This window comes from Chinchilla lanigera, unplaced genomic scaffold (genome assembly GCF_000276665.1).
Source record: "Chinchilla lanigera isolate Chin_1 unplaced genomic scaffold, ChiLan1.0 scaffold00017, whole genome shotgun sequence".
Lineage (NCBI taxonomy): Eukaryota > Metazoa > Chordata > Mammalia > Rodentia > Chinchillidae > Chinchilla > Chinchilla lanigera.
The window spans coordinates 1,718,109-1,739,900 of NW_004955418.1; the positions used below are offsets into that span (position 1 = coordinate 1,718,109).

Here is a 21,792-nt window from a genome sequence, read left to right on the forward strand (position 1 = left end):
TTCCTAGTCCTTTTATTTTTTCATTTTGAGACAGGATCTTGCTAAAATGCCCAGACTGGCCTCGCACTTTGGATCCTCCTACAACAGTCTTCTTAGTAACTGGGATTACAGGCATGTGCTACTACACTCTGTTTAATACAATGTTCTTAAACTGACAGAAGAACAGATGGGTTACCAGGAATTTGGGAAGGTGGAAAGGCAGAGCAATGTGAATGTGACTATAAAGAGGCAATACCATTCTGAAAAGGGCTGGGCATATAGCTCACCAAGGCCCTAGGTTCAGTCCCCAGTATCACACCCCCCCTCAAAGAAAGAAAAAGTTCTCTGCGGAGGTAGAACAGTTCTGTGTCCTAATTGTAACACGAATTACACAAATAATCAAAGAACATAGAACTACACACACACATAACACTAATGTCAAATTCCTGGCTTTAACCTTATAATATAGTTCCGTAAAATGTAATCCCTGGGAGAAGCTAGATGAAAAGTACACTGGACCTTTCTATACACATAAACCCCTGTCCTTCCACAGTAATACAGACTGAACCCAAAGCCTTTGCTCTGAGCAACATCTCCAGCCAGGATCTTGTAGGTTGCTAAGTTGCCTCGGCTGGGCTTGAATTTGAGAGCCTCCTGTCTCAGCCTCCCAGAGTGCTGGCATTATAGGCATGTGCTACCAGGTCTGGCCTCTTTATACTGTCTTTGTAGCTTCTTGTGAATCTATAATTATTTCAAACTAAAAAAGTTAGTAAGGGCCAGGGATATATATCTCAGTGGCACAAGGTCCTGAGTTCAATTCCCAGTACCAAAAAAACAAACAAACAAAAACTATCAGTTGACTTTGTTAATGCAACTGTATGCTGGAGCAAATACCATCAAGCAGTTTGAATTTGACTAAAAATGGCACAGCAGAATCCTAATAGCTCTAAACTGAGGGAAATGTGTTCTAACTTTAGATAACTCACCCAAGTTCTTAGCACACATTGTTCCTAAATGATTTGAACCTCAAGAAAATAATTACAATTTCTCACATACCAGTCCCTTAGTTTTATCAGTTAAGATCAGTCATTTGCACAAGCCAATCTGGCACTTAACTGGAATGACAACTGGTTACTTCTCGTGTTGCATTCTCTGCTATAGCGTCTCTGCCTATGCAGTTCCCTTTCTCCTGCTACTGTGATGGCCTCCAGACTCTAGGCCCTGATTGAAGCATCACTCAACTTTTTTAACCCTTTCTGCACGCAGCTGAGACTAATCTCCCTCAAAATACCTCTTTTCTTCATATTCTATGTTGCCCAGATGGCAGAATTTCTTAAAACAGGAAGAAAGTTAAAGAGACATATTTCATTTTAATTTAAGAAGAAAAAAGTTTTAAAAATAAATACAAACCAATACTGGAAAGAGTTGCTTCCTGAGGTAATGAATCCTGTGTCACCTGATATATTCAAGCATATGGGAAGCTGTGAGACCTGTTCCAACCACAGAATTCTTTGACTCTACATCATTCCCCCATTCGTCCTGGTTTGTTTACTTGGCATTCCAACCCATCCTACAAATTATAGCTCCAGACCTTTTCTTTCCCCTTGTGCTGAGGATCAAATTCAGGACCTTGCACATGCTGAGCATGCACTCTACTGCCTGAGCTAATCCCCAGTCCCCAGCCCCTCTGACTTCTACCAGTAGTGCTCTACATGATAACACTCCTCTATAGCCACAAACCTCACTGTTCCTCCAGGCACAACCTGCACATCTTTTAATGTCCTGCTTGGATGATTTTTCCCTCCCTTCTTCTACCTTTCAAAACCAAGTGCAAGCTCAAACACCTTCAGGAAGATTTCTACTTCCCATTCTTCTGGTATTCATGCTAATAATTTACTTTTCATGTCCATGTGTCCTAATTGTAAGCTCTAAAATGAGACCTAAAATGTTCCCCCCAGAAGTCTCTTGTATTTGGAGATGGCCTATTTGGAAGAGGCAGGTCACTGGGGGTATGACCTGGAAGGGTTCCTGATTCCTCCTCTTCCTACTTCCTGGCTGCCAATAAGCAGCTGCCCTTCCACCATGCATTTTCTGCTGTGAAGCCTGACATTCATGGATAGAACCTGCTGGATACTATGAGCCAAATAAACTTCTCCTTTAAGTTATGGACATCAAGTATGTTATTGTGCCCCAGCAACAGGAAAGTGACTAATACAAAAAACTGTTACCAGGAGTGGGGTTGCTGATGTGACTGTACTTGATCATGTGGTTCAGAAGCCTCTGGAATTTGCTGAAGAGTTTAGAAATGTTTGGAGATGCTGGAGAAGCTGAACTTGTAATGCTGTAAGCTCACCTCAATGGGTGATACTAGTTCTCAGAAGATGAGAATGCTGATAGGAATATGGATAGTAAAGGCCAGGCTCATGAGGTTTTAGAGGAAAATGAGGACTGTACTGAAAAGTGAACTAGAGGCAATGTGTGTTATATTCTGGCAAAAAAACTTGTCTTGATTTTGTCCATATCCTAAATTTACAAGTAGTACACTAATTTCAAGACACTGCAACATTTAGCCTGTGGCATGCATAAGCTGGCTACTTTTAATCACATCAACAGTGAGACACCTGAGCAAAGAGCAGAGGTGAATGATTTGCAAAATTTATGGGGTTGTTTTGTTTTGTTTTGTTTTTGTCTTTTTGAGACATGGTCTTGTGATGCAGTTCGGGCTGGGCTTAAGCTCACTCTGTAACTAACAAGGATCCTACTGCCTCAGCCTCTCAAGTACTGGGATTACAGGCATGTACCACCATGCCAGGCTAAAACTTGTAGCTTCATCAGAAAGGAAGCACCTGCAAAACTGGAGCAAAGGAGAGCAAAGTTATTGAAAAATTAGCATTATAAAGAAGCCAAGTACTTTACATTAGGACAATAGGAAAGATGGCTTAAAGGCATCTCAGGAATTGGCCAGATCTTACCATTCCCAGGCTCAAGGGTATAAAAGGGTAAACTACTTTGAAAGACTTTCCCTTGAAAAGAGACCCCACAGTATGCTGCTTATTCAGGGTCGCCCAGAGAAGTATTTCCTCTAAAGTATTTCCCTGAGGTTAGCCATCCAGATACTCAGAGGCTCCTGCCCAGGTCAGAGGGGCCTTGACTACTAGTTGAGCTGGTGGCCCACCTTGACATCAACCATGTGATGCAGGTTTTTCAGGCATGCAGAATACAAGTGCTATGGGGTTCAAAGAAGCTTTCACATAGAAGTAGGCCAGAGAGACCAGGAAAAAGTGTTTGACAGTGTCATAGTCACTGCCAGGAACCCCTGAGAAGATGATTCATGAAGCTGAAGTGAAGCTGAAGGTACACTGGAGACCCTAGGAAGCTGGAGATGACAAAAACAAGGAACATGTGCCAAGAAAAGCCTCAGGCATTGAGTGGAGCCAGCCCAATAAAGAGGCCGTGTGGACTGCAACCAACAAGGCTATAGTGATGGGACTGCCCAAGCCATTTGGGGCTCACATTTTGCTGCCATGTGCCCCAGATGCTGGACATGAAGCTACAATAATTCAGGGTTTCGGTCTTGCTTTGGTGCTATTCCTTTCTATTCCATTCCTTCCTTTTGGAATTGGAATGTTTACCTTGTGCCACATATGTTGGAAGTATTTTTTATTTTTACATGGGCTTCAAGCTAAGAATTTGCCTTGAGTCTCAGTAAACACTTGAGACTTGGAACCTTGCAGCAATACTGGAACTATTATGATCTTGGGAGACACTCAGAGATGAACTAAATGTACTCTGCATAATGAAATGGACATGGGCCTTTTAGGGGGCCAGGAGAGGAATACTATGGTTAGGTCTAAAATGCCCTCTGCTAAGTCTCATGTGTTTGGAGATGGAGCCTGGTCACAAGAGGCAGGTCACTGGAAGTGATCTGGAAGGGTGTATTCTTACATGCAGCTTCTCTTGCTGTCCTTCCAAGCTGACATGTCATGAGCATGCTGTCTGCCTTGGAGCCAGCTAAGCATGGTTTGAACCTACCGGAAACTATGAGCCCAATAAACCACTTGTCCTCTGAGTCATGGGTGCCAGGTGTTTTGTCTCAGCAATGGGACTATATCCCCTGTTCAGCTGAAGGCTCTCTTTTTCTGGTCGGAACCTTCAAGAACTTGTAAAATGCATTTAGATACCAAAGAGGCAGCTTCTACTTTTTATGTACTGTTGAAATACATATGTATGGGGAGTAACTTCTAAAGAGCACAAGGATTCTTTTATGGATGATAAAATGTTCTGGAATTAGACAGCAACGCTAGTTGCATGACTCTGGGAATATCCTAAAAATTCTACACTTTCGAGGAGTGAATTTCACAGTATAGGCCACTGACAGCGCATCTTTCAGAGCTTTCAATAACAAATGGCCAGCTGTGGCACACACACTATAGGTTTGCCACCGGTGTACCATCATACCTCAAATAAAAAAAAAAAGGTAAGATTATCCACCCCTACTGAGGAGGAAAATAAATTCTACATCTGCGAAAGAAAGCCTTTTGTTCACAACGTCCTTCTTAAAAGTAGTTAAATATCTTAACTAATTAAGTGCCTACTGCACATCAAGTACCATGTTGGGTATCAGAAAAGGGCCACTAGACTACCACAGAAGCTGTCCAGCTAGAGCTTGGAAAGGGGCAGGCAACTCACTGAATTACTGTTATGATAAGAACTCGGAAGGAAAAGTATAAAGGTAAGAATGACCTAGTCAAGATGGGGGATACAGAAGCTGAGCAGCATACCAAAAAGAAAAGAGCACATCTAAGAGGAACAGGTATCCCTCAGCCCACGTAAGACTCAACAACTAGTTCAATATAACTCCTACATTATAGGGACTTGGACGTTAAGCAAACGATGATTGGCTCCCATTCACCAAGGAGCTCGCCTGGCCATTTCATTAACCTTGATATAAAATGACCAAGTTTTTTGTAAATTAATATTTTCATCACACTTTCAGCACTTGGTGATGTTTTAGTGTACCCACAAATATCCATATATATTACTCATGTAAGAAGGAATTTACACAGAAAGTTGTTGTGCTACAAAAACTATATACATTTAAATTTCTGGGTATTAATTATGATTGCATCAAAAGCACAGGGCATGTACAAATCCAAATACATGGAGGGTCTCATTTATGGCTCAAGGATGTTATAAATAAATATATGAACAAATACACTTTAATAGCCTGGGAAAAACCTAGATCAGGGGTTAGAAAACTATAGCCTATAAATCAAATCTGGCTCATTTTTTCTTTTTGTAAGTAAGTTTAGAACATGGTTATACACTTTTATTTATATACAGTATTGCTCTGCTTTTACAACACAGTAGCAGAGTGGAATAGTTTCAAGGGAAACCTTACGGGCAGTAAAGCTAAAATAGTTATTACCAGGCTTTTTACCAAAAAATTTGCCAGCCAGGCACACCTGCAATCCTAGCACTCCTGGGAAGCTGAGGCAGGAGACTAGGGCTACATAGCAAGTTTAAGGCAGGCCTAGACTACACAGTGAGACCCTGTCTCAAAGAGGGAAAGAAAAAAAGAAGGCATTCCAATTTTTCATATCTGATGCAATGATGACCATGAGAGACAGTTATATTTTTGGTTTGGGCTTTTATTTTTCCTAAAGTGAAGGCAAGTTATGGTAAATAGATCATGATATAAGTAACTACAAAGGTGGACTGGGAGAGACAAGTCTTTGATTCAGAATCACATAAAACACTTGCAGATATAAACGAAAGTAATAAGAAAAGACAAATCCAGATATAAATTCAACAGCCAGGTATAGTAGTGCACACCTGTAATCCCTGGGGAGGCTGAGGCAGGAGCATCACTACAAGCGTGAGGCCAGCCTGGGCTACATAGTGAACTCAACGCCAGCCTGAACTACATGGTGAGACCCTGTCTCAAAAAAAAAAAAATAAACAAACAGATACACATTCAAAATTGTGGGGATGCCAGATGTGGTAGCACATGCCTATAATCTCAGCAAGCAGGAGACTGACACAGGAGGATGACAGCGAATTCCAGGCCGCCCTAGGCTATATAGTGAGTTCAAAGCCTCCTTGTGCTACCTGGTGAGACACTGTCTTCAATTAATTAATTAATTTTTCAAAAACTGAGGGGGTTTTTTGGAAGGAAGTGTACCATACTTGTTACAAATTTGTCTCAGAGAAACATCTGAAATGTGAACCATAAAGTGAAATAAAAAGTTACGTAGAATAATTAAATGCCTTAGTGACTAGATTCAATGAAGAATTAGCTAAATTCATCTGTTAATGTAAGTTTTACCATAGACTGCAATAAAGGTTGGGGAGCAGAACCTTCCCATAAAGAACAATAAACTAAGAGCCATCATGATTTCAACAGAAAGCTCTAAAGTGCAGCATTAAACTCTTTCAAAATAAACTCAGAAATCTACTCTACTGGGTTAAATAGAGACCCCTAGAAACTCACAGCTATCCAGAACCTATGAATGCGAATTTATTTAGGAATAATCTTTGGTAGATGATATGGGGTCATACTAGATTAGGGTGGGTGCTAATTTTAAATGAACCATGTCCTTACAAGAGAAAAATGTGGACACAGAGATATACAAGGAGAATAATACGTGACAACAAACACAGAGTTTGGAATCATGGGTCTCCAAGCCAAGTAACACCAGGTAACCAGAAGCAGCTAGAAGAGATGGGCATGTGGTACATGCCTGTAATCCCAGCACTCCAAGAAGGTGAGGCAGGGGGATCGTCTGAGAGTTTGAGGCCAGCCTGGGCTACACAGTGAGACCCTGTCTCAAATAACAAAAATTAAATAAATAAAAAGAAGCTAGGAAACAGCATGGAATAGATTTTTCTTGAGCTCAAGAAGGAAACAAGCCTGCCAACGCTATGATTTCAGATTTCTAGCCTCTAGAACCATGAGAAAATAAATTTCTATTGTTTTTAAACCACCAAATTTGTTCCAAGTAATTTACATTATGGGAGCCTTAGTAAACTAATATACCTACCTCATTCACGTTACAAAGTTTTAATAATTTCATCATTTGTTAGTACTAGAAATATTTATCTTCAGTCTAAAAATTGAGAAAAATATTCGATAAATAAAGTTTTAATAAAGTTTTTAGTTCACAAATTCTGAACAGTGGAAATGTATGACCCCTTTCAGTTACTATCACAGGGATGAATTTGACATGAGACTGTATTGGACTGTGTGCTTTGCTGTCAGGAACCAGAGAACCAATAAGGCTCTCCCCCACAGGCCAATAAACACCTGTCCATAATAGCTACACAATTCACCCTCGCTGACATCCAGTGGCTTCAAAAACCTGTGTCTTTGTTTAAGCCTGCCTGTGGAACATGAGTTTAACACAAAACTACAGGTTTCAAGAAGTTTACCTTTCAGTCAGGCATGGTAGCACATGCATAGAGGATCACAAGTTCAAGGGCACCCTGGGCAAATAGGTAAGATGATGTCTTGGTTACGTTTTTCTTGCTGCTGGGACAAAACACCTGATGCCCAAAATTAAGGAAGGAAAGGTTTAATTTTGTTTAGAGTTTGTGGAGGTTTTAGTCCGTACTTGGCAGATTATAAGGCAGAGTGGCACATGGCAGAGAGCTACAGCTCAGGGTGGCAGATAACAGCAAAAGCAACAAAACACACACCAGGGCGGAATCCGGGAGGAATGGCCTCAAGCACCCTTTTCCTCTCCCTTACATATGCAAACTATCCACCCCAGGGTGGGTGTAGCTCTCACACCTCAATCAACTCTAAAAGCCTGCCCCATGGCCGCATGAGGCTTTAGGGGGACACACAGACAAACCATAACAGATGATCTCACGAAAGATAAATAAATAAATAAATAAATAAAGTGGGAGAAGATGAAAATGGAAGAGAAGGAAGAAGTGGAAGAGAAGGGAGAAGAAACGTGTTTATCTTTCACATTTAAAGTCTTCAACGTTAGAGCAATAGTGACAATTTTTTCCAATGGTAATTACTGGTAAGCTGTGGATTAATGATCATTTTATCTTTTATCAGTTCTAAATTTCTCAAAACATGATTTCCTTTAAGCCCAAAATTAGAGGGAGGGACAAGTTCTTGCTATGTATTCCAGGCTGGCCTTGAACTCACAATGATCCTCCTGCCTCAGGTTCGCAAGTGCTGGGATTATAGGCATATACCACCAGGCCTGGCTTAAATCCAGATTTATTTAGATTAAAGTCAAACCAATACAAGCACAGCTGGTTTAACAAACGAGTGTGACAGAAAGGAACATTTTCTAGACTATTTTCAAAGTAAGGACTATTACCAGGCTAGATATTTTTCCATTTTACTATCCCATATGGTCAGTATGAACAAAAAGGAGGTATCACTTAGGATGAAAGGTAAACTTCTATCCCATCTATTTCCTAGCAGGTTGTATTACTGTATTTCTGACTTGACTAGCTCTTGAAGCACCCAACAGATGTGAATTCACCCTCTACAAAGATATACTGTATTCTTTTATAAGCAACTCTCCTGATTAAAAAGTTACTGAACATGCCTAGTAACAATAACACTGATTATAGAAGTCCCCTTCAAAGATTCCTTTTGCAGGAACTAGGGATAAAGCCAGTAGCAAAATATGTAAAGTATAAGGGACTGGGTTCCTTTCCCAGGGCCTGGTAAAAAGAGGAATTTTTCAGAAAAGCCTGCCTCTCCTTATATAAAAAGTGATCTTAACCTACCTTGCTTTCGAACATCTTCTACAGCAGCCACAAGCTCCTCCTTGAGAAATTGACTCTCCTTTGCAATTTTATCCCCCTTCTCCAAAAAATTCTCAGTTGCTTGTTCAACAGATGCAGCCAAAACATGGGCCTTCTTAGAACGACCTCTCTTTTTATTAGAGGGCCCCTTGCTATTGGTGTTGACCAGGGTTGTAACCTAGAAGTTTCATTTAAAAAATAAACTATAGTCATTCAAAATGAAAATAATAGAAAGACTAACACCTTTAAAGACAGCAAAAATAGGTTACTCCTAAGGAAATGAAACATCACATTTAAAAGATTCTGCTAAGCAGTAAATAAGATAACTCTCCATATTTAACATACACAGCAATGGTACCGTATTTAGTTTCTAAAATAATTTAGCTTTCTCAATGTGTAAGAAAAATAATACATATTAAATTCCTCAAATATTATTAGGCTTTTAGTTTAATTTCACAAATTTAAAAATAATTACAGACAAATTAAATGTTTATCATGTGTCACCAAGAAGCTCCAAACAGATGTTAAAAATGACTTTAGAGACTTACCTAAAAGTTACATTTTGTTATTGGTAATGACACAGGAGATTAGGATGAGACTAAGCTGGTTGTGGAAATATGCATGACCTGTTAATTACAAAACCCTGTAACACATGTGCAGAACAGTTCCCAAAAGCCTGCATCTGGACTTCTTATAAAAACTCAAGCAGGTTTTCAATAGAATGGCCTAGACCTGACCTCAACCTGAGGTGTGGGACCTCAACACTGCCTTTCAGGACCCATATGTAAGTTCTCACAAGTTGCCAGAAGATCTGGACAGTATAAAAGAACACAGACGCCAAGAACAGCTTGCTATTGTGGCCTTCCTCACAATAGCCTACCCGCTCCCTCTAGGGTATAGTTTCATCTAGCTTTTTCCTTTTACTCGTCCCAAGCTTGCTCTGCAAAACCAATTTCTCTCACTCTTCACTTTTACTTTTTCAAATTAACTTGTCACTGCTTTTTGCTTGTTTCACTCAATTCTCTGTTGGAGTCAAGAAGAATCTGGAATTTAACTCCAGAAAGACAGAAGAACAACCCAGAACCTGGTAATATTTATTTGGCGAGCTACTTTTAGGAGCAGCTCCCTGATTACACCATCAATCTTTGCAAAATGTTTTAAGATAACTTACCTCTGCAGTCTTTTTTCAGGTTAGTCATACAAATCTTAGCAACTAATTAGTAAAGGCCCTTAACAAAGAAAGGATGACTGCCCAAAGAAGCCTACTGTGATGGTACTTTAGGTCCCAGAATATTTAACCATCATTAATAAGTACAATACCAGATGATCTGTAGGTTGAAGACGATTAAAAATTTGTTATAGTATACATCTGCCAAATAAAAGACCTACTGAGGGCTTAAGAAAGTAAACATTACAGTCTTAACTATATATTCCCATATATATATATATATATATATATATATATATAAAATACTAGTTTATATTTGAGTTGGGATGAAATTTTTTAAAGATGGCAAACGAAAACAAAAAAAAAGATGGCAAACATCAATAAATCTCTCATGTACTGAGTAACTAATTCAAAGATAACAATACGCAACATATTAACCACTGTTACCCTTCTATTATCTTGTTTTGAAATTTTGTTTTTTCTCTTTAAAATAAATAAGGAAATCTCTCAATCTCTCTATCGCTCTCTCTCCCTCAAACTATGCCCAAACTAAAAATACATAGCTATTTGTGACACTTAATAAATGCCATCACATTACATGTACTTGTAATAGAGCATATCCAACCTACATCTTTAAATTGAATTAACTGATCATTAAGTCTACCCAATAGAAAGGACATTAGGTTGAGTAAGAACCTTAACAACCAAGGGTCCATGTCTCAATCTTAGGTTTCCCCTCACAGGAAGGGTGAAATTATTCCCAAAAGGCAAACATTCAGGAAGTTGCACCACAAACCAACAACTTCTCCTACTGGCAATAAGACAAGAGAAAATGGCAACAGCTGTGTTCTAAAGGATTAAATAAACCCATGTACCAATATTCAGTTACTAGTAGAACCAAATCAATCTAAATTCAACTACTCAGATTAAGACTGTTGTCTTGTGTCTGTAACCCAACCCAGGCGTATTGCTACAGAACCTTGTTACAACAGCTATATATTTGCATTTTCAAATTCTTACCTGTGTAACAAGAGGCTCCAATAGTCTTTCAACCGCCAGAGTCCTGATCTCTAGACTTTTGGGGTCCCATTTGAAGTTTATGTTGCCAGTGTGAACAGCAGTCATTTCTAAGAGAGAAACAAAAGGCCAAAGTCATGGAAACATGAAATACAACATGAACTACATAACAAATCTTTTCAGACTTAAAATTTTTTACACCAGGAAAACTATATTCCCCACAAAATGAAATCATTCTAACTACCCTGCACATGAGTAACTCTTTACAACCTCTTACACTTAATTTCAAATTTACACTAAGAATACTACATATATAGTACAGGATACTGTATAGAAGAGCATTCTCAAGCACATAGAACTTTTCCCTTTGGGGTTCTCTGATACCAAGATATTTCCAGTTTTTCCACCCAAGATAAAATGCTAAAGTGAACAAAGGGTTTCTTTGCAAGATCCTGATTTTTCTTATTCCACAACACTCAAACTACAGTACAATATTACCTAAAAGGTATACCTCTCTTTATTATTTATTTTTTAAGAATATTTTGTTTCTTCTATTAAACATAATGCTTAAGTCTGCTGTCCTATGCAACTGCAAGTACTGTATCACTCAAAGCCAGAAGAAATGTTAAGCCATACTTAATAATTATTAAATTCAAGAGAAGCTTCTTGGCAGGGGCCAGGGGGCTGTCACTGAAACCAAGGCCTTTGGACTGAGACTGTGCTCATATCTGATCCTTCTGCCTTAGCCTACCGGAGGTTTTTAAGACTGGAGGAGGGGAAGGGGGCTCAACAAGAATGACAGAAAGAATAAAGAACACAACACCATGGCTTATACCTATAAACCTAGCTATGTGGGAGACTGAGACAGAAAGAATACTTGAGTCCAGCAATTTAAGACCAGCCTGGGCATTTAACAGGATAAAGAAGAGGGATAAAGGGGTAGCGGGGTGGGAATGGGAAGGGAAGCAGGAAGAGAAAGAAAGGGCTTGTGACTGTCTATAACTCAATAAATAAATGAATGAATGTTTATGACCATGGGGGTGGACCCTCAAAAGAACAGAGATAGGGGTGGACCCTCAAAAGAACAGAGATAACAGAATATGTCTTTTATCATGAATGTAGAAGAATTAGAAAATGATGGTGCACTCCAGTAATCCCAGCACTGGGGAGGCTGAAGCAGGAGGATCTTTGAGAGTTTGAAACCAGCCAGGGCTATAAAGTGAGCTCCAGGCCAGCCTGAACTGCATAGAGAGACCCTGTCTCAAAAAGACAAAAGAAAAAGAAAAAAGAAAAAGAAAATGACCATTTCATAATCCCCATGCTAATAAATGAGTCAGGAAAGTATAATGGATGTCAAAATCATTGGGTAAAAAAGCTATCAGAGCCAGGGATATAGCTCAGTGGCATAAGCACCTGCCTGGCAAGCGCAAGGTCCTGAGTACGATTCCTGGTACCAAAAAGAAATTTAAAAATAAAAAATAAAAAAGCTATCAGGGGACCAGGTTATTTGTGACTTTAATAATCCTGTTCCTATGTTTGTATCACCTGACTGGTTACTTAGCAACAAAGGGTTAAGTCTGAAATGTTGACTTAGTCACAGGCACTCTTTAAATAACTAAGCTTAGGGGCTGGGGATTTAGCTCAGTGGCACAGTGCCTGCCTGGCAAGCACAAGGTCATGAGTTCGATTCCGGAAAAAATAAATAAATAAATAAATAAATAAGCTTAGCATTGATGGAAAAGAAACACAATATATGTTTCCCAGTATGATGTAATATGAAGTATCCTTTATCACAAAGTATTCTTTATTTATAAAAATGTTTTAAATGTTTAATCTGAATCTAATTAAAGCTCTTCATAGAAATGTGAAAATTTTTTTTAATACCATGGATTGATCCTTTGGCAGTCTCATGAAGCCCATACATCAGCACTGTTCAATAGAACCATAAGCCATATATGTAATTTAAAATGTTCTAATAGTTACATTAAGAAAGTACAAAGAAATTGGTGAAATTAATTTTAACATTCTTTATTTAATCAAACATATCCAAATTATTATTTCAATACATAACCAATACATTTAAAACTAGAGGTTTTACTAAGTACTAAGTGTTTAAACTACTGTATGTATTTTTAAATTATAGTACATCTCAATTCAGACAAGCCACATTTCAAGTACTTCGTGGTTATATGCAGCTAGTGACAACAACTGGTCAGTACAGACATAAGCCCTTTTCCAGAATGCCTTTGTCTCTGTCACAAAAGTAACTGACACAGATACCATAAATGAACTGAAGTACAGTTCAAACAAGATAGGCATGGAAGCTTACACCTGGAAAGATTGAGGCATGAGGATTATGAGTTTGAGGCCAGCCTGGATTACACAGTGAGATCCTGCCTCAAAAAGCAAACACAAAAAAAAGGGTACCAAAAAAATTGAAAGAGTTATTATAAAACTATTTTACAAACATGTGATAAAACAACATATGCTCCTTTATTAACACAAATAAAATCTGGCAAGAGACCTAATGGCTACTTCAAAGTAATAATGAACATTGTAATGGTTGATACATTGTGTAAACCTGAGAAGTTTAACTTCTTAACTAAGCGACTTAGCAGTTCTACATCCTAGGGTGTAGAGGACATGTCCTAGGGTGGTTGTTTACACCTTAGGATGTTGTGATGGTTGATTCATTGTGTCAATTTGAGTTTAGAAGCTTAACTAAGTACCCAGCAGTTCTACATCCTAAAATGTAGAGGATCCACCCTAGGGTGGGTAACCTGCTTACCTTATAAGGGAGGAAAGAGGCTTGCTATCCTTTTTGCTCTTGTTGCTTTTGCTGTCTTTCACTGCCATGAATGGTTGTCCCTCAGCCAGGCCACCCTGCCATGGAGCCAGCTGATTATGGACTGAAACCTCCACGAATGGTGAGCTACATAACCTTTCCTCCTTTATCTTTGGGTGTTGGCTATTTTGCCTCAGCAACAAGAGAAAAGTAACTAAGACAAACATGAACTAAATTTCAGTGTTGTCTTAATTTGTATTTCTCTAATGGCCAGCAATGTTGAACATTTTTTCATGTATTTATTGCCATTGTACTTCTGAGAAATGTCTATTCATTTCAGTTGCCCATTTTTTAAAAGTGTGTTTTATTTGGGAGGGTCTCATTTTTTTTAGTTCTTTATATGTTCTATCATCAAGAAATCAAATAATAACAAATGCTGGCAAGAATGCATGGAAAAAGGAACCCTTCTACATCGTTGGTAGGAATGTAAACTAGCACAATCACTGAAAACTAGCACAATCACTAAGGAAATCAGTATGGAGAGTTCATAAAACTAAAAAGAGAAATTCCATTTGAACCAACTATTCTCCTTCTAGATATCTTCCTCAAACAGTTGAAGACATCATATTACAGCAACACATGCATATCCATGTTTATAGCAACACAATTCATAATAGCTAAATCTTGGAAGCAGCCTAAATGTCCATCAACAGATGAATGGATAAAGAAAATGTGGCACTTGCACACAACAGATTACTACTCTGCTATAAAGGATAAACTTGAGACATTGTAAAAATAACATTTGTAAAAATAAAACAGATGCACCTTGAGACCATAATGTTAAGTGAAATAAGACACACAAGCTTAAAAATTGCAAAATATAAATAAAGAGTAAAATGAAAGATATAAAGAGCAAAATAAAAGATAGGTAGGCCAGGTATTGTGGTACACACCTGTAATCCCAGCACTAGGGAGGCTGAGGCAAAAGGACTGTCCCAAATTCAAGGTCAGCCTGGGCTACGTAGTGCTAGTTTAACTACATAGCAAAATCCTGTCTCAAAAAAGTAAAAAATAGCCAAGCACAGTGGCACATATTATAACCCCAGCACTCAGGAGACCAAGGCAGGCTTGCCACAAGTTCAAGGCCAGCCTGAACTACACAGTAAGATCCTGTCTCAAAAAAACAACAAAAATAAAGTAAAATATAGATAAAAAGTAGGGAGATAGAGCTTTCTCAGATGAGAAGGGGATCAAGAGATGAAAAGAGGGATAACAAAGGAACTGAGGGGCCAGGGATGTAGCTCAGTGGCACAGCACCTGTCTGGCAAGTACAAGGCCCTGAGTTCAATTCCCAACACCAAAAGAGAAAAGAAAAAAAGGAACTGAAATGTTATGAGATGTACATATACCCAATCCCCAAAGAAACGTAATCATTATGTAATGTAAACATGTACTAATAAAACATTTTAAAAAAAGAAAAATGCCGGGTGTGGTGGCGCACACCTGCAATCCCAGCACTCGGGAGGCTGTGGCAGGAGGATCATTTCGAGACCAGCCTGGGCTACAAAGTGAGTTCAAGGCCAGCCTGAACCGCATAGCGAGACCCTGTCTCAAAAAGACTACTTTTAAGAGCTACATGTTAAAATACTTAGGGGTAAAATGTCAAGATGTCTGCAACTTGGGTTCAGTAAAAGTAAAAATGTATGCATAGAGATCAAAGAATTATTAAAACCAGGAATGGTAGCATGCACATACAGCCTTAGGTACTCCAGAGACTGAAATAGGACAACAAGCCTAACAGTGCAAGACCATTTGGGTAACACAGAAAAACCCCACTTCAAACGAAAAAAAAAAAAAAAAAATTATGAAAAGCTACCTATAACTGTTGAATCTAGGTGAAGGACATAGGGTAGGACATTACACACCATCTTTTAACTTCTTTGAATATCCAAAAATTCATTTTTAAAATTGGGGGAGGGGTCCTGGATACAGCTTAGTGGCACAAGCACCTGCCTGGCAAGCACAAGGTCCTGAGTTTGATTCCTGGTACAATAAATAAATAAATGGGGAAATGCTGCAGAAGTTTATGGGAAATGTTCACCATATATGCTGAGCATGGAAAAGTCATTTCAGGGGGCTGGGATTTAGCTCAGCGGCACAGCACCTGCCTGGCAAGTGCAAGGTCGTGAGTTCAATTCCTGGTACCGGAAAAAAAAAAAGAAAAGTCATTTCAAAACTATCTGAAATATAACTGACAGGAAAAAAAGAACCTGAATGCATACATCAAAGTATTAACTGAGATGTTATCTGTAAATGCTGAGGACAGCCCATTACAGATGGGATTTTTTTTTTTTTCTAACTCAACTGATTTTCTTTTGTAGGAGGTGGGAGGGCATGCATGGTACTAGGTACTGAACCCAGGGTCTTTATACTGAGCTACATCCAACTTTTTTTTTTTTTTTTTTTGAGACAGCATCTCATTCAGTTACCTAGGTTGAGCTCAAACTTAATTGCCCTGCCTCAGTACTCCAGAGTGCTAGGATTATAGGCATGTACCACCATACCCAGCCTTTTGTTGTTATTGTCCTATTGTGGTTTTACTACATAAACCAGACTGACCCTGAACTCCTGCTTCAGCCTTCTATAGGTAGGAGTACAGGCATTCGCCATAGTACCTAGCTCAACTATATTTTCTGATATTATAAAATTACTTAAATATTTAGAAAAGATTGTTTTATAATTATAAAGTAGAATATTTTACAAGATGTAAGGAAGACAACAGAACCAAGACATGCCACTTAATCATCTTAGCTACTCTGAACTTGTTTCGTTTATAAAATAAGACTACCAACCAGTAACTTCTTCAGAAAGCTTTGTACCAATTAAGACTATGATTCGCTGAATAATGCATGAGTCTATGCTAATATGAATAAAGGAAAACTTCTTCCAAACAACAGAAAACCAACCCATAAATGCAGAAGGAATACTGTACTTAGAAAAATTTAGGAACCACCACAGAGGCAAGAATCAAGGCTTAAATTTACTGAAAAACTGAATACTTAAGTATCATAATAACTCCCACTGGATTTATTTACGAAAAAGGGTAGAAACTAGTAACTACAATCTAGACATCTGGCGCACAATACAATTTCTAGAGTATTTTTTTCATTGCAGGTGGGCAAATTTGCACTCTCACTCACTGGCACCTGCCTGTACTTTGGTCTTTAACGTTTACTTGTCCACTATACTGATCAACCCAAGTCAGTAAAGATACAGAATGCTTCAGATTCCTAAAAGGCTGCCTGCAGCTCAAACAAATGTCATCAAATTTCATAGATAAGACACTTCAGAAGAAATTACTTGCCCCCTGTTTCCCAACATTTCATAGACACTGCTTCAACAGAAATGACACAAAGAACATTTCAGGATTGTAGAGGGAGGGAGGTAGCCAAGAAGTAGCAACAAGAGAAGACAGCTGCAAGTGGACATTTAGGTAATGTTTGTTTTTAATTTTGGGTTTTGTTTGTTTGTTTGTTTGTTTTTGAGGTCTTGTTGGGCAGTTTAGGTTGTCCTTCAACTCTCTACACAGCCCAGGCTGGTCTTGAATTCACGGTGATCCTTCTGCCTCACCTTCCCAAGTACAGAGATTACAGGTGTGCACCACCACATCTGGCCTATCTTTAATTATTAAGCAAGTATAACATACAACAATTTGCTTTCCCAAAGAAATACACATTTTTTTCTGAAATAAGCCTTGTGGATCTTTTGTTTTCCTAATTTTGATACTCTAGGTTTAAAAAAAAATTGCAGGGGGGAGAGGGCAGTGCAAATGCTAGGCACATGTTCTACTACTGAGCTACATCCCCAGCAATACTCAACTTCTTTAAAAAAGGGGTAAGGGAGGCACCACAGTGGCACCACAGAATATACGCATAATAATGAATTACAAAAGACACCTGCCTTCACCAGGTGTGGCAAGGGGCTACTAGTAGGAGCCAGGACTACCAAATTAGAAAGCTTGTGGCCAGTGACCCATCCACTCCCAGCAATCATCACGAAGAACCAGTTACCAGATCATCTGACTTTTTAAGAGAAGACACACACACATTTTCACATAAATCTCCCATCTTTAATATTACCAACAATTTCCTCAAAATTTCACTGCTGTGCAAGACAAATGTGTAGATACTATGTTTGCCATGTTGGTCACCACTCCACAACCTCTGAATAAGATTCTCCCCTGAAATCTCTTCTATTTCCAAAACTCCACATCCAGTAATCAATCCCTCTGAGAAGCTCTCCTTCTTCCTCCACAAAAATTTATCAGATTCAGTCCCCAAAGGGATTAAAGCAAAGGACTCAATCTCTCACTTACATTGAGAAACTTGACATATACTGACACTAGAAAATTGAGAACTCATTCATGTGTTTTCTAGACTTTCAATAACTATGATGGAAGCAGATTGCCTTGTATGGCATCTTTAATCAGAAGCCCTGCCAAGACTGACACTGAACATTATTAAACTATGCTATGGGCCAAGTAATGCTTATGATGACCTCCCAACCCTAAATGATTTCAAAAAATAAAAACAGAAAGCTTAAAATCTAAAGAGAATGTGTTCCATTAGAAAGAACACCAGCTTCTAGTAAGTTTTGTCACTAAGTTATTCTCTGACCTTGCACAGCTGTCTTCACCTCTCGAGATCTTGGTTTTTCTCATCTATAAAATGGAAGTGGTTGAATTCTACATTCTACATCCTTACAGCCCTGAAATTTCCAATGATCTTTTCATTATGTTATCTCATTATGTTGTCATCAGCTTTTGAACAGTTTTACTAAACTTGATCAATTTTCTCAGACTTAGCCTGTCTGAGGATGATAACTATGCCCAGGCATGGTGGCACACGCCTATAATCCCAGCACTTGGGAGGCTGAGGCAGGAGGATCACCGTGGGTTTAAGGCCAGCCTGGGCTACACAGTGAGTCCAAGGTCAACCTGAGCTACATAGGGAGACCCTGTCTTTAAAAAAAAAAAAAAAAAAAAGAAAATCATAACTATGTTTATGTATCCTTAAATTGCTGGCAAGGTACTTTATGCAGAGCAGACACAGGATTAGTTGAACTGAATTTATGCAACCTGATTCAAAAATATTTATAACCCTACCAAGAAAAAGCTTCTTCCTTAATCTTAGTCATATCTTTTGGTTCTCTATAATTAACATGTTGTTTAGAGTAGCTGAACAAATAACTTATAAAACTCTAGGCAGTTTCTAGCTTTCCAATTAACTTACAGAGCACTCTTTCTAAAGATCTATTACAAAACCTACTAGAGCTAGCCAACCTTAATGAATTACAACAACCTTAAGTTTTTCTAGGAAGGATTATACTTAGTGGAACTAAATAAAAAGTTAAACTGTAGTATTCAGTCTTCATTACCTTATAAATGGAAATCCTGGCAATAAAGCAAAATATCACTATAAATTTTGAAAAGAACAGAGATGCAGTAGTTTGGCCAGCAATCTGTATGTGAGAAAGTGAAACAGAAGCAACAAGGAGAAAATAAAAAGCATAGTTCCATCAGAACCAAGGAAGCTCACTGCTGGCAAACTGCCTCATTTGTACAAAGAGCTACATACCTTCTCCAAAGACATAAAAAGATCATTTACAATAGAATGGCCACATCATTCTTAAAATGAATCTGCTGCAAAGCTTTTAGTTTACCTTACCCTACTACTCAAAATCAATTTTTTAAAAGCAAGCCTATGTTAATGAAGTCTCAGGATGGTTTGTTTAAATGCAAGTAGGGAAATTTAGAAATTACACATACCCAAAGCAATGTTAAATGTCATACTGCACAAGATCTGGGATCCTAGATTACAGTACTCCGTACTGTCATGGATATGCCAGGATGTATCTGCATTAAGTAGAGTTAACACCGCTATTGAAACCTCAACTCTCACATCTCCTGGTAAATATCCAAAAAACAGGGTAGTTCTTATAGTTAAGACTCGCTCAGCTGGGTGTGGTGGCACACACCTGCATTCCCAGCTACTCAAGAGGCTAAGCAGAAAGATCCAAAGTTCAAGGCCAGCCTGGACAATTTAGTGAACCCATCTCAAAATAACTTGTTTTCTTTTTGGCATTACTGAAGATTGAGCCCAAAGCCACTGAGTTGTGTCCTCAGCTCTTCTTTATTTTGAGACAAGGTCTCACTAAGTTGCTTAGGCTGGCTGGAAATTATGATCCTCCTGCCTCAGCTTCCCAGTGTCAAAGTAACATGTTTTTAAAGGGGTTGGAATGTAGCTTAGCACTAGAGTGCTTGCAAGGATGCATGAGCCCCTGGGTTCAATCGTTAGTACTAAGGGAAAAAAATTTATTTCATATATATGTGTAGGTATGTATGTACATATGTATGTATTTATTTTACATTAGGAGGCTGAGGCAGGAGATGTACCACGAATTTGAGGCCAGTCTGGGCTACACAGTGAGATCAAGGCCAGCCTAAACTACATAGCAAAACCTTGTCTCAAAATTTAAAAATAAAATATAAAAATAAAAGAGTCACAGCAGACTTCTCTACACAAACCTCAAAGGCCAGGGAGCCTTGGAAGTATTTCAAGCCCTAAAAGACAACTTCCAACCCCAATCTATGTATCCTACAAAACTCCTTCAAAACTGACAGTGAAGGGCCAGGGATATAGCTCAGCAGCACAGCGCCTGCCTGGCAAACGCAAGGTCCTGAGTTTGATTCCCAGTACAAAAAAAAAAAAAAAGATAAGTAACAAAATTAACAACGAAATAACGTATTTCCATGACAAAGAGCAAGTCAAGAAATTCATGATCATCAAACCAGCATTACAAAAAATTGTCCAGCATGTCCTAGAAAGAGACAATGAAACACCACCAATAAGTCAAAAAGAATGAACACACCTGGCAGGATGAGCAGCTAAGCAAAGGGGAAATAAGAAGGAAATCAGCCACAGCAAAATAATGCAATGACAGAAATAAGTCAACACCTCTCAGTTAAAATTCAATGTGAAGTGCAAGGTCATGAGTTCAGTTCCTGGTACCGGAAGAAAAACAAACAAAATGTGAATGGCCTTAATTCCCAAATCAAAAGGCATAGACTGGCAGAATGGATCAAGATCAAAATGATATACAGTATATGAAAAACATACTTAATTCAAAAAACTAGCCGGGGATATAGCTCAGCAGCATAAGTGCTTGCCTCGCAAGCCTGAGGTCATGAGTTCAATTCCCAGTACCAAAAAATAAAAAAATAAAAAAACAAAAAAACTCACAAATTAAAAATCAAAAGATGGAAAACAATAGTCTATGCAATAGAACTCTGGAAAAAAAGAGTAGCTATCCTAATTTCAAGCCAAGACTGATCAGAAGACACAACAAAAGTCACTACACATTAGTTAAGGGAACAATTCAACAAGAAGATACAATTATAAACATATATGCACCAAACACTCATGCCTAACTTCATAAAACAAATACAAATGGACATAAAAAATCAGATGAACACCCATACAATTATGACAGAGAATCTCAATAACCCATTATCACAAATATCAACTAGACAAAACAACACAAAAATCAACAAAGAGATATAAGGTGAACCAAACCTTCAAACACAAGGACTTAATAGATTAGCTACAGTATTCCATCCAACAACAAAATACATTCTTTGGTCTCATGAAATTGAGACCAAAAAAAGCCAAAATATCAGATCAAAGAGTTGGTGTTTTGAAAGAATAAACAAAATAGACAAACCCTTAGCCAATCTGACCAAAATAAATCCCAAATCCATGCAATTAGAAATGAAAAAGGCAAAATTACAATATATTGTGCCAAAATCCAGAACATCGGTAACTATTTTGAGAATCTGTATCCTCATAAAATGGAAAACTAAGAAGAAATGGATAGCTTCCTAGATACATGTGAACTACCAAAGCTGAACTAAGATGATATAAGAATCCTGAATACTTCAATATCAATGAAATGGAAGAATGGAAAAAAAAAAAACCTACCAATTACAAAAAGCCCAGATCCGGAC

At 38.4% G+C, this 21,792-nt stretch overlaps 1 protein-coding gene across 2 annotated transcripts in view; it reads right to left on the bottom strand.

Annotated features, from left to right (window-relative positions):
* Positions 1 to 21,792, bottom strand: part of Ctnna1 (catenin (cadherin-associated protein), alpha 1, 102kDa) — a 161,869-nt gene that overhangs the window by 125,554 nt on the left and 14,523 nt on the right. For both annotated transcript variants that reach the window (XM_005382092.2, XM_013513007.1), the window contains 2 exons: positions 10,946 to 11,052; positions 8,740 to 8,935 (listed from right to left, as the gene is read on the bottom strand). In XM_005382092.2, coding sequence (XP_005382149.1) covers positions 8,740 to 8,935; positions 10,946 to 11,050 — 301 coding nt within the window. In that variant the 5' untranslated portion in view covers positions 11,051 to 11,052. Of the gene's footprint in view, positions 1 to 8,739; positions 8,936 to 10,945; positions 11,053 to 21,792 lie in introns of those variants that run through there.